The sequence below is a fragment of the Ursus arctos genome, unplaced genomic scaffold, assembly GCF_023065955.2.
Source record: "Ursus arctos isolate Adak ecotype North America unplaced genomic scaffold, UrsArc2.0 scaffold_2, whole genome shotgun sequence".
NCBI classification, from domain to species: domain Eukaryota; kingdom Metazoa; phylum Chordata; class Mammalia; order Carnivora; family Ursidae; genus Ursus; species Ursus arctos.
This window is the reverse complement of record NW_026622874.1, coordinates 8,175,499-8,196,004: the sequence shown is the minus strand read 5'-3', so window position 1 is coordinate 8,196,004 and position 20,506 is coordinate 8,175,499. Positions and strand designations below refer to the sequence as shown.

General features: G+C 46.2%; 2 protein-coding genes across 4 annotated transcripts in view; one reads left to right on the top strand and one right to left on the bottom strand.

Annotated features, from left to right (window-relative positions):
• Positions 1 to 17,771, bottom strand: part of TP53BP2 (tumor protein p53 binding protein 2) — a 113,952-nt gene extending 96,181 nt beyond the window's left edge. For 2 of the 3 annotated variants that reach the window (XM_057315574.1, XM_048225215.2), the window contains exons 1-2: positions 17,492 to 17,771; positions 15,590 to 15,648 (exon numbers count right to left, since the gene is read on the bottom strand). The gene's annotated coding sequence lies outside the window, so the exon portion shown is untranslated. The remainder of the gene's footprint in view (positions 1 to 15,589; positions 15,649 to 17,491) is intronic. The other variant, XM_057315575.1, reaches the window with a different exon arrangement.
• Positions 17,772 to 17,842: 71 nt separating this feature from the next.
• Positions 17,843 to 20,506, top strand: part of FBXO28 (F-box protein 28) — a 28,332-nt gene continuing 25,668 nt past the window's right edge. The window contains exon 1 of the mRNA XM_026509486.4: positions 17,843 to 18,133. Within this exon, the coding sequence (XP_026365271.2) occupies positions 17,867 to 18,133 (267 nt within the window). The 5' untranslated portion in view covers positions 17,843 to 17,866. The remainder of the gene's footprint in view (positions 18,134 to 20,506) is intronic.

Below are 20,506 nucleotides of genomic sequence, written 5' to 3'. Positions count from 1 at the left end.
AATCTTTCAAGCAGACCCCCTGCTGAGCATGGAGCCCGATGCAGGGCTTGATCCCACAACCCATGAGATCATGACCCAAGCTGAAACCAAGAGTTGGATGCCAACTGACTGAGCCACCCAGGTGCCCCATTTTGTTGGGTTTTTTTTGTCTTGTTTTGTTTTTCAAGATATAATGGTTTTTCAAGTTTCTATTTAATTCCAGTTAGTGATCATATAGTGTAATACCAGCTTCGGGCGTACACTATAGTGATTCAACACTTCCATAGGACACGGGGTGCTCATTACAACAGGTGCACTCCTCAATCCCCATCCGCTCACCCCCCACCCCTCTAGTAACCATCAGTGTGTTCTCCAGAGTTAAGAATCTGTTTTTTGGTTTGCCTCTCTGTTTCTTTTTATCCCCTTTGCTCATTTGTTTTGTTTCTTAAATTCCACATATGAGTAAGATCATATGGTATTTGTGTTTGTCTGACTTCTTTCACTTAGCATAATACGCACTAGTTCCATCCATGTTGTTGCAAATGGCAAGATTTCATCCTTTTTGATGGCTGAGTAATATTCCACTGTGTATACACCACATCTTCTTTATCCATTCATCTGTCGATGGACACTTGGGCTGTGTCCATACTTTGGCTGTTGTAGATAATGCTGCAGTAAACATTGGGGTGAGGAAGCCATGATTTTCAGGGGGCGTTAACATGATTGGGATGACAGTTCAGGGGCAGGATGATAATGGAAGAGGAACCGAATAGGAACACAAAACAGAGCTTCCTATGGTTGGAAGGAAAGGTGCCCCTGTTTCTTCATTTCCTCCCCACCCTGGGCCCAGGCTAAGGGCAAGAGGCCCAGGTGGTCCCCTATCCAGGGATGCAGCCCATGTTTTACTAGGCTTACTGCCATGAAGACGTTCCCCAGGGGGAGGTGGTGTTCCTGGATTCATTCCCAATGTGTCAAATGAACTGTGGGGATACGTAGCAGAGGAGTCAAGAGAAAGAACAAAACACAAAACAGGTGTGTTGGCTCAAGGCTTGGTCCTTAAATGGATGTGCTCTCTCTTTTTGGCAGCAGCACAACTCTGATGGTGAGGGGAGCAGAGTTCTTCAGTGCCCTGCACCGCACTGGACTCGAGCCTCCTCCTCCTGTGCATCACGTCCATCAGCCCATAAGAGCAGGTCCTTGGTCGCCCTGGCTTCCCACTGAGCTCTGCAAGTCCACACTCATATCAGAGTCCAGCTCAGAACATTACTCGCTCAGCTAGAGATTCTGACACACAGCTGCCTTGCACAAGCCCTTCCCCACGCACCCCCTGCTCTGAGATGATTTCTTGGAACCACAGTTCTGCCACATATTGCCCCAGCCCACGAGACAAAATGTCCTCTGCTGAGAAGCTCATGGCACAGTTCGCCAAGCTTGGGGTAATGGGCCGCTGGCTATCCCGTCTCCGGGGGCAGTTTCTCTAGCTCTGGTCCCACCTAGTGTCCTTCATCCCAGCCCTCAACACTAAACTCGAGTCAGCAGGACAGATGACTGATACTCAAAGGGTATCTGAATGACGCTGAAGGACATTGGCTACTTGCATGCACCTGACATTTTGCAACAGGGCCAAGGACAAAGACACCTTCAAAGAGGTGATAATTTCTGATTTCCTTCAGACACCATAATGCCTTGAGAGCCTCAGAACCTGAGCAGGAAGACAAGCATTTTGCTCTTTAAAAGCCCTTCTCACTGGCCTCCAGCTCTCTGCGATGCATTCGAAACCAGCAGGTGGGATCTGAACCACAATGCTAGTTCAGGAGTCTGCCAGGTACCCCAAGCCTGCGGCTCTTGCCATCTCCTTTTGGCCCCCTCTCCATGCCTCTGGTTCTGTGGTCCACCCTCCGCTGCTGGCATCTTCTTTGCTGACATACGATAAATCGGCTTTGCTTCTCGACTCCCTGAACTTCCTAATCTGGTCGTGTTGTACTCCTGTTACACCTGCTTCCACTACCGATGCCCTAAAATGTGCCCCCTCCTGTGCCTACAGGACAATGACCAGGGGGGACAATAGAGATGTTTGAAAGGCCATATGTTGTTTCCTTACGAAGTTTGCAGGCCTTTCTTCTCTTGAAAGCTGCAGAATCATCCTGTCTTGCTGTTTATGGCTCAGGACTCCAGACCAGGGTACCACATTCCAACGAAGACTGGAGAAATATAAAGCGGTTATTAATGAGCCACGTCATCTGCATAATTTCTGCCAAAGACCCTGCAGGCAGGAGTCTCTGGTTAGTCTTGAATCAGAACCACATTTGACCCTGAAACTAGGCAGATCAGGATTTGATTTGGAGGATGATTCTCAGACTGCAGACCTGCTACGGCTCACACTGCTGATGCCCACCCCTGCAGACAGAGCAGGTTAAAGAGCTGCCGCCCACCCATTCCAATGACTAATAGCTATTAATAGCCCTCGCTCTGCATCATTATCACGTAATCGAATTCCTTAGAGACTTGTCAGCATCTCCTGTGCCAATGTACCACGCCAGGTACTCGAAGTACACGGAGATAAATGAGACAAGTTTTGTCTTGAAAAGAATCGCAGATGCAAATTCAGGAAGAAAAAAAGGAGAAGTATTTAAAAAAAAAAAAAAAAAAGTTGGATGGCCTATTCCCCGCAAGGGGAAATCACTAAAAGTAGGAAAATCACTAAAGTAGAGGCCAGTGCCTCAGAGGAAAATAAGGAAAAAGAGTTCTTAAATAGTTAACTGACCAGAAAATCCGAGTTCCAGAGTACCCTGAACTTCACACAATCTGAAAACCAGCTCCTCACAATCAAACCCTATAACATGCCCAGGAAATGGGTGTGGACAAAAATAATAAGACACATAGGAATAAACCTAGCCAAAGAGGTGAAAGACTCGTATCCGGAAAACTGACAAAAGAAACTGAAGAGGACACAAAGAAATGGAAAGACATTCCATGCTCATGGATTGGGAAAACAAATATTGTTAAAATGTCTCTACTACCCAAACCAATCTATAGATTTAATGCGATCCTTATCAAAATACCAATGGCATTTTTCATAGAGCTAGAACAAATAATCCGAAATTTGTATGGAACCACCAAAGACCCTGAAGAGTCAAAACAACCTTGAGAAAGAAAAGCAAAGCTGAAGGCATCACAATTCCAGACTTCAAATTATATTACAAAGCTGTAGTAATACTACAGTATACTAAGTATACTAAGTATACTGTAGTAAGACAGTATAGTACTGACACAAAAACAGACACATAGATCATTAGAACAGAATAGAAAACCCAGAGATGAACCCACAACTAATGGTCATTTAATCTTCGACGAGGCAATAAAGAATATCCAATGGGGGAAAAGACAGTCTCTTTTCAACAAATGGTGTTGGGAAAATTGGACAGTAATGTCCAAAAGAATAAAACTGGACCACTTTCTTACACCATACACAAAAATAAATTCAAAATGGATGAAAGACCTAAATGTGAGACCTGAAACCATAAAATCCTAGAAAAGAACACAAACAGTAACCTCTTTGACATCAGACATAGGAACTTCTTTCTAGATATATCTCCTGAGGCAAGGGAAACAAAAGCAAAAATAAACTATTGGGACTTCATCAGAATAAAAAGTGTCTGCACAGTGAAGGAAACAACAAATCTGAAAGGCAGCCAACAGAATGGGAGATGTTCGCAAATGACATATTCAATAAAGGGTTAGTGTCCAAAATATATAAAGAACTTATACAACTCAACACCCAAAAAGCAAATCATCCAATTAAAAATGGGCAGAAGACATAAATAGACATTTTTCCAAAGAAGACGTGCAGACGGCCAACAGACACATGGAACGATGCTCACCATCACTCACCATCAGGGAAATGCAAATCAAAACCACAGTGAGATACCACCTCACACCTGTCAGAATGGCTAAAATCAACAACACAAGAAACAACAGGTGTTGGAGAGGATGTGGAGAAAGTGGAACCCTCGTGTACTGTTGGTGGGAATGCAAACTGGTGCAGCCACTCTGGAAAAGTATGGCAGTCCTTCAAAAAATTACAAATAGAACTACCCTATGATCCAGCAATTGCAGTAGTGGGTACTTACCTAAAGAATACAAAAATACTAAATCAAAGGGATACATGCACCCTGATGTTTATAGCAGCATTATCTACAGTAGCCAAGATATGGAAGCAGCCCAAGTGTCTATCAAGTGACGAATGGATAAAGGAAATGTGGTGTATTGGGAAACCTGGCTCCATCGGTTAAGCATCCAATTCTAGGTTTCTGCTCAGGTCATGATCTCAGCTCAGGGTTGTGAGACTGAGCCCTGTGTCAGGCTCTGTGCTGTTCATGGAGCCTGCTTGGGATTCTCTCTTCCTCTCCCTTTGCCGCCCCCCCCTGCAAATAAATAAATAAATAAATAACCGGCATACATAATGAAATATTACTCAGCCATAAAAAAAGAATGAAATCTTGCCATTTGCAGCAACAGGGATGGAGCTAGAGAGTATAATACTAAGTGAAATAAGTCAGAGAAAAACAAATACCATATGATCTCACTCACATGTGGAATTTAAGAAGTAAAACAAACAAGCAAAGAGGGAGAAAAGGGGAGGAGGGGAAGAGAGAGAGAGAGAGAGAGAGAGAGAGAGAGAGAAACCAAGAAATAGACCCTTAACCATATAGAATGAACTGCTGGTCACCAGAGGGGAGGGGGTGGGAGGATGGGTGCAACAGGCGATGGGGATGAAGGAGAGCGCCTGTCATGATGAGCACCGGGTGATGTATGAAGTGTTGAATCACCATATTATACACCTAAAACTAATATTACACCGTATGTTAACTAACTGGAATTAAAATAAAAACTTTTTAAAAAAGAAATGGGTGTGGAGCTTATTGACAATAAAGATTCTCAGAGCTTCTGATTTGGCAGATCCTGGGTAGGGCCTAGGAATCTTCATTTTTATCCAATGCTCCAGCTTTTTCCAATCCAGGATTCTGACCAGTTTGGAGATGTGCTGACCCATTGTGACAGGCGCCAGGGCAGGCCATGCCTAGCTGTCGCAAGATGTACCTGGAATGTTGAGATTCAAATAACCAGCTGCCCTGCTATCCACCCCTCCTCCCTCATCCGCCTTCACTAGAAGCTTCTTGGAACGTGAGAGAAGCAGCAAGTGAAGGGTGAGGTTTGAGCTGCATTTGTTTTCCAGCAAGTCCACTGTGTGAGGAAGTGAACCATGGGAGCATCTAGGTGAGGGACGCTGCAGGCAGAGAGAATGACCGTGAGAGGGCAGTGTGGACTGGGGTGGGGGCCAGAGTGATGGAAGCCGGGGGGGGGGGTGATAATAGTGACATCAGAGCTGTCACAGCCCAAGGTTGCAGAGTCTTGCAGCCCATTGCAAGGACTTTGGCTTTCCTGAGTGGGGTGGAAACCATTAAGCAGAGAGGGATGTAGTTTGCCTTGGGACGTCGCAGTAGCTGCTGTTTAGAACATTCTGAAGGGGTGCCAGGGAGGGTGCAGGAACTCCAGTGGAGGTGGTGAGGGGTGGAATATTCAGAATGATCCCGCAGGCAGAGCCCACAGGGCTTGCGGACGGATTCCATGTGGGCCATGAGAGAGGAGTCAAGAATGGCTTCCACAAAGGGCACAGGGTCTCTTTTTTGGAGTGACGAAGTGTTCTGAATTGACTGGTGTTGGTTGCACAACTCTGCAAATACACTAAAAGCCCCTGAGTTGTACACTTTAAATGCATGAATTGTATGATACTCAAATTATATCTCAATAAAATTCTTTTTTTTTTTTTTTTAATGAATGACTTCAAGTTTTGAGGCCTGAGTGATAGGAAGAGTGAAGTCTTATGATTGGAGATGAGGAAGTCTGTGAAAAGAGCAGGTCTGGATGGAGCTCAGCTGCGGATATGGCAATGTGGGGACTTACTAAATTTGGGATGCTTGTTACACATCCAGATGGAGACATTCCTTAGGCTGTTGGATATCTGAATCTCAGATTCACAACATGGACTAGGCTGGAGATACTCTCATTTTAAAGGCACTGGGTGAGATCACCGAGTGTAGACAATAAAGAGAGGAAGTCCAAGGATTGAGCTCTGAGGACTCCATTGTTAAGGGATCAGGGGGACGAAAAGAGACGAGTGGGTAGACAGAAAACCCAGCTGGCAGGTGACGTGAAGGCAGGTACACAGAGTGTCCCAAAGAGATAAAGCCATCAGTGCATCAAATGCTCCTGACAAGTCAAATAAGATGAGAACTGAAAATCGGCCATTGGACTTGGCAATGTGTCAGTCCCGGAGACATTAATAAGAGCAATTTTGGAGGTGTATGGTCAGAGTAACAGCCCAATTGGAAAAGGATCAAGAGAGAACATGAGAAGAGAAGTTAGGGGCGGAATCACAGCCAACTCATTCAAGAAATTTTGCGGGGAGGGAAAGGAGGGAGGTGGAGCAGTGGCTGGAAGGGCAGGCGAGGTGGTGAGAGTCTTCAAAGATGGGAAAACCGGCAGCGTGAGCATACCCAAACAGAGATATAAGGTAAAGAGAGAAATTGTAAAGGTGAGAAAGGAGGATTGCTGGAGTGAGTCCTGGAGCAGCAGAGAGAAGGTGAGATGGGGCATGTAAGCGGAAGGTCAGCCACGCTGGGAGCCAGCCGAGTGCGCTAAAGAAACAAAGAAGGCGGAGCACACGGGCAGGTGCAGGTCAGCAGACCAAGGTGGGATGGGAACTGGTGGAGATTCTCCTGACTGCATCCGGTCTGTCATTGATGTAAGAAGCCAGGTCACCACTGGAGTCGGGTTGGGGGGGGAGTAGTATGGAAGATCTGAGAACAGAAGGGAGAGTATGAAATAATCACTTAGGAAAACGGTGGGCGGAGTGAACGCGGGAAACGTACAGTGACTGCAGAGCAGCAGCAGGCCCACTTGAGGGTGGAGATCGCACAGTTAAAGTGAGAACGGTTAGCACAGTTGCGTATCTGGTGGCAGCCATGCTCAGCCCGCTGCTGCAGGCAGCGGTAAGTAGACAGTTGGCGCTGACTGCATACTAACTACGTTTGAGCTAGAAGCATGCCAAAGCAAGAAGGGCAAGAGAGCTGAGGTCCCCTGCCTGGAGAAGTGGTAAGGAGTCCACGGGGCTTGAAGTATGGGGTTAGAAAGGCGCTATGAGCCAGACGAGGGGCAGTAAACAAGCCAGTGGGAGCAGTGAGGGTAGGTCTGGGGTTTAGAGGATGATTAGTATCGAGGTAAGAGAGTGAACTGCAAAGACCGAGGAGGCCAGAGACAGACACCTGGAACATGTCTGACAGAAAGTTGCAAGCAGAAAGTGACCATGGTGTGAGCAGCTAAGACCGAAGGGAGAGGATCCTTGAGAGCAGAGGGACGTGAGGTCATGTGCTCTGTTTCTAGATTTATGATGCTTTGGTGTCTGGCGCTTTGCCAATCTGGGGGAGGGTCAGCACGTTCCTAGAGAGAGCAAATAACTTGCCCTTGAACTTGTCCTTGAGATGCAGACCAAACCAGACTCCACCCACCTCCTTTTATCAGCCTCTGGCGGCTGGGAAGACTGTCCCCTTGCCCTAAATCACCCCCAGGCTGGTACTCGACAACTAGACCCTCCTGTAATGCAGAGCCCACCAAAATTAATCAAACTAGGCAACCCTACACTTGGTCAACTTGCCCATCCTGCTTCACCTGTGAAAGCTGCGTGAAGGCTCTGAGCCAGACTTTCCCCGTTTCCCCTACTCCCCCACATGGCCTGGCCTGGTGTGGCACTGCCCTTGGGAACTACAGGTGGCAAAGGCTTCCTTTAACCGGCTGTCTCTTTGTCTGTCGTCTTACCTGATTAACACAAAATCCTGGGCACATTTAAAAACAGAGGATAAAGAGAGAATCAGGGAATCATAGTGACTATTGGATAAATAAGAGCTATGGTTATCATTCTCTGGATGGCCCAAATCAGACTCATTTTCTCTCCTCCCACCCCCAACCTGAGCCCCTTCCTATCACCCTCACCTCCCTCAATGGCACATCAGTCATCCTGATGTGAGAAACAAAGGCAAAAGAAAAAATTACATTTCCTTACTGCTTACAGCCCACTGACAAGTCCTTGAAACAGGCAGAGTGACCTTCCTCTGGGAACTCAACTGCCTTGATTAATACTTGGCAAAGGGCAAGAGGCAATCTTAGCCCAAACCACCAGAATCCTGTAAGTCTACTTTAACATGTACAGATTTGTTTGGAGACTTCCTTTATCTGGACCCCCCTCCCCGGATACACGTTGGCGATCATCCTCCAAGCACATGACCCACTGATGTACACCTGAAGGGTCTCATGAGTAGGGTTTTACTAGGCAGTAATAAATGACCTTTTCCTAACAACAGCTAGCCCCACAAGGTCCTGGAAACCTTGCTTCCAAACTCCTTAGAGACTTATGTTATCCCTACCCCCTCCCAACTTGAAAGTATATAATCAGAACTCCTCACAACCACAGAGCAACTCTTTCTGCCCATGGGGTCCTGTGCCCATGCTTTAATAAAACCACCTTTCTACACAAAAGACATCTCAAGAATTCTTTCTTGGCCGATGGCTCTGGACCCCAACATCTTCCTACAACAATCCTGTTGCTGAATTTGTAGGACAGTGTTGTCTTTAACTCCTCCAGTACAGTATTTCCAGCACCCAGTCATTAAGTACTGTTGGTTTCAGGCCTGTCAATTGTAATAAGTTTTAACTGTGTGCATTTCTCTTTTCCACTCTAAAAGTCACTGTTCTAATTCAAATCTGAAGCCTTATTTTTCCTTGACCACCCTCCTAACTGGCATGTCTCCGCACCAGCTGCCTTCCAGGCTAGTCTCGTTATCACCAGAATTACTCCCCCAAAACACACAACTGACCCAACCACTTCTCTACCTCCAAATGGCGTTCGGTTTTAAAGAAGCTGCCTCAAGGAGCAAGAGGGAAACTGAGTGGGCGAGTCTTGGGCCGTCCACCTGGCTTTACCAGACAAGGTCTGTAGTAGAGTTCTTGAAAGATTTTCACTGTAAAAACAGGATTTCACCACTGTATCAGTCGGAGTCCGATAGAGAGAAAGAAACCATACAGTAATTTGAACAGGGAGAGTTTAATATCCTTCCATGGAGGGGAGCATAGGTGCAAAATGACCTCCAGAGGCCAAAGGAGCTGTAAGATGGAAACCAAGGGCTGACAAGTCCAGCTTGACCAGAAATGGCTTATTAAGGGGACTGAGGGAAGAAGCGATTCCTGGGCTGCCCCCAGATAAGATCTCCAAACCCCAGATGCCTCAGGACCTGCCTTTACAGACCTAGAGGCTGGGAGTACGCCTGGGGACCACCTGGGGGAGGGGCTTAAAAATCAGTGTCTGACCCAAAACTAATGAAGTACTGTATGGTGACTAACACAACATAATAAAAAAGAAAAGAAAAAAAAAAAAGAATCAGTGTGTGTCACAGATCCCTCCAGAGAGCAGGGACTTGTGCCTCGAGGGCACAGGGACGGGTGTGGTTAAACAAAAGGGAAGAATGGGGTGGGGACTGTGCTCTGGAAGGTTTCTGATGAGAGTGGCCATGATGGGGGGGATTTGTTCAAGATGGCGGCAGTTGGTTCACACAAACACTGAGATTTCATAACCATCGTAGTGGATGGGAACCAGATACTGGCTAGTAAGCAGCAAAGAGGACTCTAATGCAGGCATGGCAAATAAAAGGAACAGCCACAGCCTTGGAGCTGAGATACAGCCTCCAAGGGAGAGGCTCCCTCAGGGCTGAGACCTGAGCCTTGCAGGGCACAGCAGTGGCTCGGAGGCTGGGGGGCAGTGCTGGTAGGGCGGGCTGGAAATCCGCCCTCAGGAACTTACCGAAGCCTGTTCTCCAGGGCACCACGGAAGGCTGTTCTTGGGGAGGGGTCCCATGAGAGGCACTTCAGCACAAACCACTCAAGGGAGCAGGAGGTGCCAGGGGAGGCCGCTGGCTACTGGGTGCCGACGATGACCGTGCACCACAGGAGCTGGTGCCCTGAGGAGCCTGCAAGCAACCCTTCCCCTGTTGCATGGTTCACACTATTTGCTCTTACTGGTCCTTGTCTTTGAAATGCCCTCACATCCTCCTTCGCTTGTTCATGAAGAACGCCTCTGCAAGCACCCCAACACCACCATCCTTCTAGGCCAGGCTGACCCGTAACCTCTGCTGTGAAGTGTTCCCTGGCGCTTCAGCTGGGAAGTAACAACTCCTACTTAGATGTTCCCATCAGTTTTGTTTGCGTGCTCGGCGAGCGGCGGGAGGGCACAGCTCGCAGAGTCTCTTGGTCTGCAGAACAGTCCAGGAAATTCAGCTCATCTTTCCAAATGTACAGCTTTAGGAAGACTGTGTATGAGGAAATGAGGAGGCACCGGGCCAGCCTGCCTGGTTGGTGGGGTCAATACTGCAGCCAGATCCCCATCCTCTTGAGGGTGGGAAACATACTTATCTTGGTGTCTTCCCAGCGCCCTAGCGGTTTAGCAACCAATAAACACTGGCTGAATTGAAGGTTAGTGGGCTATCTTTCCGTAGAGTCGAAGCTTCGAACTAAAAAGAAAGCATCTAATGACAGCATTTCAGGCAGTGGCCATAACAGGGAACTTCTCATCTGGTCACAGGATGGGTCCTAAAAAAGATACTTCAAGAAGAACGAAGTTGGGAGGCCTCACATTTCTTGATTTCAAAATGTTACAAAACTATAATAATCAAAACATCGTGGACTGTGGTACAAGTGTGAGAACAAACATACAGGAGCCTGGGTGGCTTAGTCGGTTAAGCATCTGCCTTTGGCTCAGATCATGATCTCAAGGTCCTGGGATCGAGCCCCAAGTTGGGCTCTGCGCTTGGCAGGGAGTCTGCTTCTCTCTCTCCTTCTGCACCCCCCCACTTGTTTTTAAAATCTTAAAAAAAAAAAAAAAACAAAGACATACAGACTGAAGGAATAGAGCTGAACACCCAGAAATTAACTCTCATACATATGGTCAAATGATCTCTGTCAAGGTTGCCAAGACCAAGGGACAAAGGGCAGGTGCTTCAACAAATGGCTCTGAGAAAACTGGACAAACACACGTGGATGCCTGAAGCGTCCCTTGGACCCCTCCTCACTTCATATACAAAATTCACTCAAAATGGATCAAAAACCTTAATGAAAGATCTAAAACTATAACTCTCCTTAAAAAAATCATAGAGAAAAACTTCATGACGCTGGATTTGGCAACAATTTCTTGCATATGACACCTAAGCACAGGCAACAAAAGACAAAACAGACAAATGGGGCGACATCAAACTTGACAACTTCTGTGCATCTAAGGAGACATCAGCAGAGTGGAAAGGCAACCTACAGAATGGGAGAAATTATCTGCAAATCATGTATATGATAAGGGGTTAAAACCCAGAATATATAAAGAAGTCAGACAACTCAGCAACATCAAAATAAATACCCCAATTAAAAACTGGGCAGGGCGCCTGGGTGGCTCAGCCAGTTGAACATCCAACTCTTGGTTTCAGCTCAGGTCATAACCTGGCGATCGTAGGATCTAGCCCCGCCTTGGGCTCTGTGGTCAGCAGGGACTCTGCTTGAGATTCTCTCTCCCTCTCAAATAAACAAATAAAATCTTAAAAAAAAAATCTGGGCAAAGGACTTGAACAGACATTTTTTTTTAAAGAGATGACACAGATGGCCAACATGTGAAAAGATGCTCAACATCACTAATAATTTGGGAAATGCAAATCAAAACTGATGTGGAGAACAAAGGTAAAAGAGATATTTAAAAAAATTAAATTTCCTTGCAATTTACAACCCATTGACAAATCCTTGAGACAAGCAGAGTGACCTTTCTCTAGGAGCTCAGCTGCTTGATGTTAATTCTTTGCTAAGGGCAAAAGGCAATCTTGGCCCGACCCTCAGGATCCTGTGAGTCTACTGTAACATATAAAAATTCCCCTGGAGACTTCCTTTATCTCTGCCCCACAAGGTACATGTTGGCAATCATCCCCCAAGCATATGAGCCTCCGATATACATCTGAAGGGTCTCATGACTCACGTTTTACTAGACAGTAAAAAATGACCTTTTCCTAACAGCTAGCCCCACCAGGTCCTGGAAACCTTGCTTCCAAATCCCTTAGAGACTGACGTCATCCCTACGTCCTTACCACCCTCCCAACCTGAAAGTATATAATCAGTCACTCTTTTCAAGTGCAGGGCAGCTCTTTCTGGCCCTGGCTCCTGTGCCCATGCTTTAATAAAACCACCTTTCTGCACCGAAGACATCTCGAGAATTCTTTCTTGACCATTCACTCTGAACCCCAACATTTTCACATTAACAACCACAGGCTACTACCCAAAAAACAGAAAATTACAAGTGTTGGCAAGGACAGCCAGAAATTGGAACCCCCACGCACTGCCGGTGGGAACATAAAACTAAAACAGTGTAGCTGCTATGGGAAACAGTATGGCGGTTCCTCAAAAAATTAAAAATAGAACCACCACATGATCCAGGAATCCCACTGCTGTGTATGGCTCCAAAGGATTATTATATTATACAGCCCTTAAAAGGAAGGAGACTCTGACACACACTACAACATGGATGAACTTTGAGGACACTATGCTCAGTGAAATAAGCCAGTCACAAAACAAAAAACAAAAAACCCGACAAATACTAGTATGATTTAGATGAGGCATCTAGAGTAGTCGAATTTGTAGCAACAGAAAGTGGAAATGTGGCTGCCAAGGGTGGGGGGCAGCAGAGAAGGGTGCTGTTTAATGGGTGTAGAGTTCCAGTTTTGCAAGATGAAAGACTTCTGGAATTGGCTGCACAACAGTGTGAGTATACTTAACACTCAGAAATGGTTAAAATGGCAAATTGTTTTGTTTTTTTAAGATGGTATTGTCATTCTTACTCTAATTAAAGAGAAAAACATAGCTAATAACAATCTGTAGAAACTCTCAAATCTCTTTTTTTAAAGATTGTATTTATTTATTTGAGAGAGAGGGCGAGCACAAGCGGGGGGGAGGGGCAGAGGGAGAAGGAGAAGGTGACTCCCCACTGAGCAGAGAGCCCAACTTGGGGTTTGATCCCAGGACCCGGAGATCATGACCTGAGCAGAAGACAGATGCTTCACCAACTGAGCCACCCAGGTGCCCCAAACCTCTTTTTAGTTATTCTATGAGCTCATCCTTCTTTCTCTATATGTTATAAACCTACTAACAAATAGGAGAATCAATGTCTGGTTTGGGTTTCCTCTTTTTCGTATATAAACTTCCTGTGGAGGTGCCATAGATCAGACCACTCTTCACCACACCTGACTGCACCCAAGCCAACACACCCTGACCAGGAAGGCCGATGGATAAGGGGGACCAAAATAACGTACATAATGTACAGTGTCTGCATTGTAGTAAGTTGACTTAATCAGAGGCATTCAAAACTCCACCCATTTGCTGTTATCAGCTCATCCTCATCTTTGTGAGATATAAGAAAGAAGGTAATGCTATCCTCTCATATAAATATGAAACCAGAAACACATAGATCTTGAGATCCATACTTCCATCCTACACTAGAGATCGCTATCTTGCAAAGGTCCTACAGTACTTGGCTGGCATAAAGCCTCACTTAGAACCCAGAACTCCTGAAAGTTCAAATATTTGCTTTACTGACAAGTATTTGTTTTGATTGGAAAGCTCTTCAAAGCAAGCACTGATTTCAATAATTGAAACAAAGAAATCATGTGTTTGGAATTTTCTCTATTAAAAAAAAATGTATAAGGGGGCGCCTGGGTGGCACAGCGGTTAAGCGTCTGCCTTCGGCTCAGGGCGTGATCCTGGCGTTATGGGATCGAGCCCCACATCAGGCTCCTCTGCTATGAGCCTGCTTCTTCCTCTCCCACTCCCCCTGCTTGTGTTCCCTCTCTCGCTGGCTGTCTCTATCTCTGTCGAATAAATAAGTAAAATCTTTAAAAAAAAAAAATGTATAGGGACTATAAGAACACCAGATCCAATATCCATAAACAGAGGATAGTTTAAATGAGCTTACTGGCAGGAAGTGGCTTACATTGTTTCCAAAGTTGTATTCCATTGTGCAGATCCATGGTCAGTGGGCCCTAGGTTAACTAGTTGACCACAGATGGGGAGATAAGGGAGCAGAAAGGCTTTTCATACACCCATTTCAAGAGAAACAAAACTGGATGTAACCAGTGGATTTACAGAACAAACAAATTAAGTTAGGGAGTGATGATTCACTTTTTAAAGGATTTTCTATGGGTTTCCTTTATAATGAGAGTTACATAATGTATTTAAAGCATAGTTCCAGGGGCGCCTGGGTAGCGCAGTCGTTAAAGCGTCTGCCTTCAGCTCAGGGCGTGATCCTGGCGTTCCGGGATCGAGTCCCACATCGGGCTCCTCTGCTGGGAGCCTGCTTCTTCCTCTCTCACTCGCCTGCTCTGTTCCCTCTCTCGCTGGCTGTCTCTCTGTCACATAAATAAATAAAATCTTTAAAAAAAATAAATAAAAAAAAAATAAAGCATAGTTCCATTTATAGAAGTCCGATTTCAATCTAGTCTATTAAGAAAGCATCAAACTTGCGGGTGCCTGGGTGGCTCAGTCGGTTGAGCGTAGGACTCGGTTTTGGCTCAGATCGTGATCTCAGGGTGGTGGGATCAAGCCTTATTAGGGGCTCCGTGCTCAGTGGGGAGTCTGCTTGAGGAGTCTCTCCCTTCGCCCCACCCCCCTCTATTTGCATGCAGGCACACTGTCTCTCAAATAAATAAAATTTTTTTTTTTTTTTTTAAAGTATCAAACTTGAGGGGCGCCTGGGTGGCACAGCGGTTAAGCGTCTGCCTTCGGCTCAGGGCGTGATCCCGGCGTTATGGGATCGAGCCCCACATCAGGCTCCTCTGCTATGAGCCTGCTTCTTCCTCTCCCACTCCCCCTGCTTGTGTTCCCTCTCTCACTGGCTGTCTCTCTCTGTCGAATAAATAAATAAATACATAAATAAATAAATAAATCTTTAAAAAAAAAAGTATCAAACTTGAATAAAATGAGGTTTCATTTCAGACCAAACTGTAATAGGTTTTATAGAGAATAATACCCTAAGTAAAAAAGTGAACTTAACAATCTATTAGAGGCGATGAAACAAACATTTCATAAATCTGCAAGTGTATCACGAACATTTAGGCATAAAGCATTTATGGAATGCTAAATATGGGGGGAGGGCAGGAAAACTAAAGAAATAACTTCAAAGGGTTTCACAGTGTGCAACAAGATAGGTAAAGCATCCAGTTGTTTAAGAGCTTGTGAAAGGGGAAAGTGTGCCAATTCTTTTTTAAAAAATTTTTTATTTAAACTCAATTAGTTAATAAATAGTGAAGTATTCGTTTCAGGGTTAGAATTTAGTGATTCAGCAGTTGTATATAACACATAGTGCTCATTACATCCCATGCCCTCCTTAATATCCGTCACCTGAAAGTGTGCCCATTCTGACCAGCGAACCCCCACTCCCAGTTAACCTCCTTGCGTTAGTTGCCCCCTTGCCATAGTCCTTACTCACGCTTAGCTTTTCCTGCAGTTTCTGCATCTACTTTGCAACCCTTAGATTCCAAACCAGACCTGCAAAAGAAGGGACACACTGGAGACTGAGATTAAGACCCAGGACTAAGAAGACAAAGCTTCAAAATTTAGTCATCTGTGCACTATTACCTTTGTTATAGGATATTATGAGGATATAAAAATATGGAAATATTAAGTGTTAACCTTAAAAATAAAAGTTAGTTACTTTCCCCGCAAAAGTGGATTCGGGAATAGCAGAGAATTGCAGTTTGGGACATGCAAGCAATGACAAGACCACAGGCAAGTCCAACACACGAAGGAGAGGAACGTGGTTTTATGGACAAGAAGGAGGAAGTTGGGAGGGTTGTTTTGAAGCAAAGTCCACTGGAGAAAAACGGGAGTTCGGGGTGATGGTGGTTTGTCACCGGCCAGGCTGCTGGGGTGCTCACTTCCTGCAGGAGATACGGTGCCCATATTTCCCGGTGGGGGCCTGTAATTCGGGATTCTTCCCTGTGGCGGGTTTTTCTGTTGGGTCTGTGATTGACCTTGAGTGATGCAGCTTCCCCTTCCAGCCTCCCCTTCTGCATCCCGAATCCACTCTGGTGAGGTTTCCCTTTACTGATTTTCACAAACACAACCTTTAAGAAGTTTTTATTTTGAAATAATTTCAAGATAGTGCAAGGAACTCTTGTATACTCTTCGACCAGATTCACCACTTGTTAACATTTATCACATTTGCTTTATTAATCTCATTCTCTATCTATTGCACCATTTGAGATCAAATTGAGATATCTTTACCTCTAAATACTTCAGTGTGTATTTCTTAAGAATAAGGACATTCTCTTACAAGAGCACAAAATTATCCAAATCAAAAAATGTAATGATTACAGTATTATCTAATATATAATCCATATTCAAATTTTGCCTATTGTCACAATAATGTTCTTTTTCGCTATTTTTCCTAATCCAGGATCCAGTTCAAGATCACTCATGAATGTGGTTATTTTACCTACTTAGTCTCCAATCTGGCACAAATCCTTACTCTTTGTCTTTCATGACAATAATGTTTTTGAAGAGCATGGAACAATTAACCAGATTTGCCTACCTCAAATAAAGGTTATGCTTTTTTTTTTCTTCTTTCAGGAATACTATCTTGTGTCAGGTTCTTTTGAGCATATCATATCAGAAGGTACATGATGTTTCTTCCTCTTAAAACGCTTGATATTAGTGTTAATGATTTGATCATGGTAGTTGTCCACCAAATTTCTCTACTGAAAACTTAATTTATTTTTGTAATTAACATGTAATTTGTGGGGAGTTATTTTGAGACTACCTAAATTTTACGTTTCACATCATACCGTTACTTTCTCCTTTTAGCATTTTTTTCATGACTCTTGCCTAAATCAAAGTTTTTATTGAGATACGATTCACGTAGTGTAACAACCACTTTAACATACTGGTTTTAGTGCACTCACAAGGTTGTGCACGCAAGCTCTCTAACCCCAAGCATCTTCACCCGGGCAGGATGCCCTCCCCCCCACACACCCCACCAAACCTCCGCCCTCCGCTTCACCACCCCAGCAGGACTCCAGCCCGGCAGCAGGACGCCTCTCCCTCCTTCCATCCCCCAGCCCCGCAGCAGGACGCCTCTCACTCCCTCCATCCCCCAGCAGGACCCCGGCACCGCAGCAGGACCCTTCTCCCTCCCCTCCGTCCCAGGGAGCCCCGAAAACCGCGCCTCGGCCCTCCGCCCTCCACCTCTTAGGCGGCTGCAGAGGTCCCCAGACGAATGTTGTCCTTTGGGTCTGGCTTCTTTCATTTAGCACGAAGTTTTCAAGGTTCCTGCACACGGTACTCTTATTCAGTACCTCACTCTTCGTCATTCGCCCAAAGGGACCATTACCTGATTCTCCACAAACGACGACGCTCTGAAACACGTCGCGTCCACACTCGCCAGGCAACACTACTCTCCCCGGCCCGCGTCAGAAGGCGAGCCAAGAAAACCGCGCCGGCGGACTGCACTATAACGGACAGGGCTCCCTCGCCCTCCGGTCCCTGCCGGCCTCGGGTCAGAGGGCCTCCAAAGGTCGCCTGTCCGGGATGGACACCTCCGGGTCGCACCACTACTGGGACAACTCGCACCCCTAGCTGATCCCGCCGCGGACCACGGCGCAGGCTCCGCCCCTTCGGGGCCCCGCCCCGCGGCCCGAGGCGGAAGTGACGCACCGGAAGCGCCCCTGGTCCCCTTGGAGTGGGGGGAAGGAATCAAACCCCCAAGATGGCGGCGGCGTCGGAGGAGCGGATGGCTGAGGAAGGAGGCGGCGGCCACGGCGACTGCGGCCCCTCTTCGGCCATCGGCTCTGCCCAGCGACTGCCCCCCCCTCCCCCGCCCCCGGCCCCGCAGCCGGGCTCCCAGGCGCCCCCAGCCCCGGCGCTGGCTCCCGACCAGCTGCCTCAAAACAACACGCTGGTGGCGCTGCCCATCGTAGCCATCGAGAACATCCTCAGCTTTATGTCCTACGACGAAATTAGCCAGCTCCGCCTGGTGAGGCCCCCGCGGGACCCCCGCCGCCCCCTCCGCCGGCCGAGGTCTGGGGAGGGGCGGAGAGGGGAGCGCGTCCCCCGGGGAGGGAGCCGCAGCAGGCTCCAGGACGCGGAGTCCCGGCGCCGGGCGGCGGGGTTGTCCCCCCCTTCCTGCCGCGGGGCTGGGGGGCTCGCTGCCCCGGCCCGGAAGCGGGGCGGCGGCGGGAGTTGGGCGTCCCAGGGCCGCCTGGCCTGAGCGCCGGCCCCGCGGCTCCGGTCGCCGCCTTTTGTGCACCAGCGTCCAAGACCCCGGCCGGGCCCAGCCAGGTTTGGTCGGTTTGCAGGAATCACGCACTGAGTCCCCCCCCACCCCCTACCCAGGTTTCCCGGTTGGAGAAGATGAAGTAGGGTCGGGGAGGCCTCCCCAAACCCGGTGGGGGCTCCGAGGGGCGTGAACGCCATTTGGTGGCCCCAGCTCCCCAGGTGACCAGTAAAGTAGAGCCCACCGAGAGTGCGTCCGGCTCGGCCTCGCCCCGACACTTCCCACCCTCGGGGAGCACCTCGCCCCTGGACAGGGTTGGTTTCTCTTGCAGTTCATTTTCTAACTAGTGACTTACGCCCACCCGCCAGCTTCAAATCACAGTAGTTTAATGATTTATAGAAAGGAGGAATTTACCTCGCTCCACAGCGTGGACTGAAGGTTTGATGAATGTCTTAGTTCAGTAAGATCTTTTGCTTCCTGTCGGGGAATTTATCTTTAAGTGGGAAGGAAATTGAAGGAGGTGGACATTTTGAAGTGATTGCAAGCGACTCTGCAGGAGCTAAATCTGTGCTTGGGATTGCTTTTAAGAAGACAAAGACGAATTTCTGAATGTAGTGTGTACAGCATTTTCTCGTTGATGTGCCACGTTTTAGGTTTACACCTCCGGTTTCAATTTGATTCTAATTGCGTTTTGGAAAGGAAATCATACTTTTAAAAGAAAGTTTATGAATTTTGATTCAAACTGATGACCAGGTTTTTTTTTTTTTCTAGTCAGCCCAGCAGTTCTACCACGCCAGTCTGCAGAATGGAAGATTCTTCAGTTGAAAAGTCATATTTCAAAATTGATTGTCCCTGAATTCCCCAAACATGGCATCCTAGAATTCCGTATAGAATCTTAAATATTCCTTCCGATTTTTATAAAGGATGGTTTTTGATCAAGGTTCATGCTGTACATTCACAGTGTCTGGAAACTGGGCATAAAACATTTGTTGAATTGAGCCTCTCGGCCAGACAATGGCTTTGTAAAGCTTGGAATATTCACAGTTCTGTTTTGTAAGTGTTGGGGAAAACTGGTTTTTTGTTCGTCAGCCGTTTACTTTTTTAAAAATTAAAAACATTTTTTAAGGGGGAAAACGAGCTTCTTAGGACATCCTACAGTTTATTAATAAACGACATCTCTTTCAAGTGAAATATTCCATTGCACTCTTAATTTTAAAGCAGTCATCTATTCTGGCCTTTTAGGTTACAGATTTGTAGTTTCAAAGAGATTTTTCATAAGGAGCCCCTTACCATCCCCTGCTCCACCACCCTCTTCCCCTCCCCACCCCCCAAAAGATTCTGCAATCAAATTTATGTCTCAAAATGGGTCTTTTCCCTCAGGTTTAGTAATGGGGAACTATTTTCTTATTCTTTTGTTTGCTTAAGGTTAACAGATAATTCTTAAGTGGATAATTTTGTGGTCATTTGAAAGTGTCTTTGGTTTCAGATTGATTGGTTTGGTGTCATAAGGTACAATTCAATTCAGGTACCATTATAAAAGAAAGATGTTCTCTCTTGCCACTAGATGTCAGCATTAATTTAATTGTGGTCTTTTAATGAAATTGGCAGGGTAGAAACAGTGCCCAGCAGGTGCTTACTTATACCTAAGGGGCTATTTGCCAAAAAATCAAGCCACTTCAGTATGTATGCTGCTCTCTGGAGTATACATTACACAGCTCTTTTCATTTTAAGTTTTTGGTTTTTTTTTTCCTAGTGGAATTAAGGCTGGATCTGCTTGGAAGAGAGTGATATTATTAATTAAGAATGGAATTAAGTTTCCGTAAAGCTAAAAATATCAACTACTCAGTGGTTGATGAACTAGTTTACATATTGTTCGGATGTTTGGGTTTTTTCTTTCTTCCTGGTTTACTTGCCTTCTTAGGACCTCAGTTGTAACTAGTGGTTAGCCCCTAAATTAGAGGACGGGCACACAAGCCATGTACTCATTACTCTGTGTTTTCTTTAAAAGATTTGCTCTTGGTTGAAATTGCTAAAATAACATTTTTCAGTTCTTTGTGCAGTTTAGTTGATGATAGTCTTTGCTTCCTGTTGCCATGAATAATTGAAATTTGACTCTCCAGTTCTTTCTAAGGG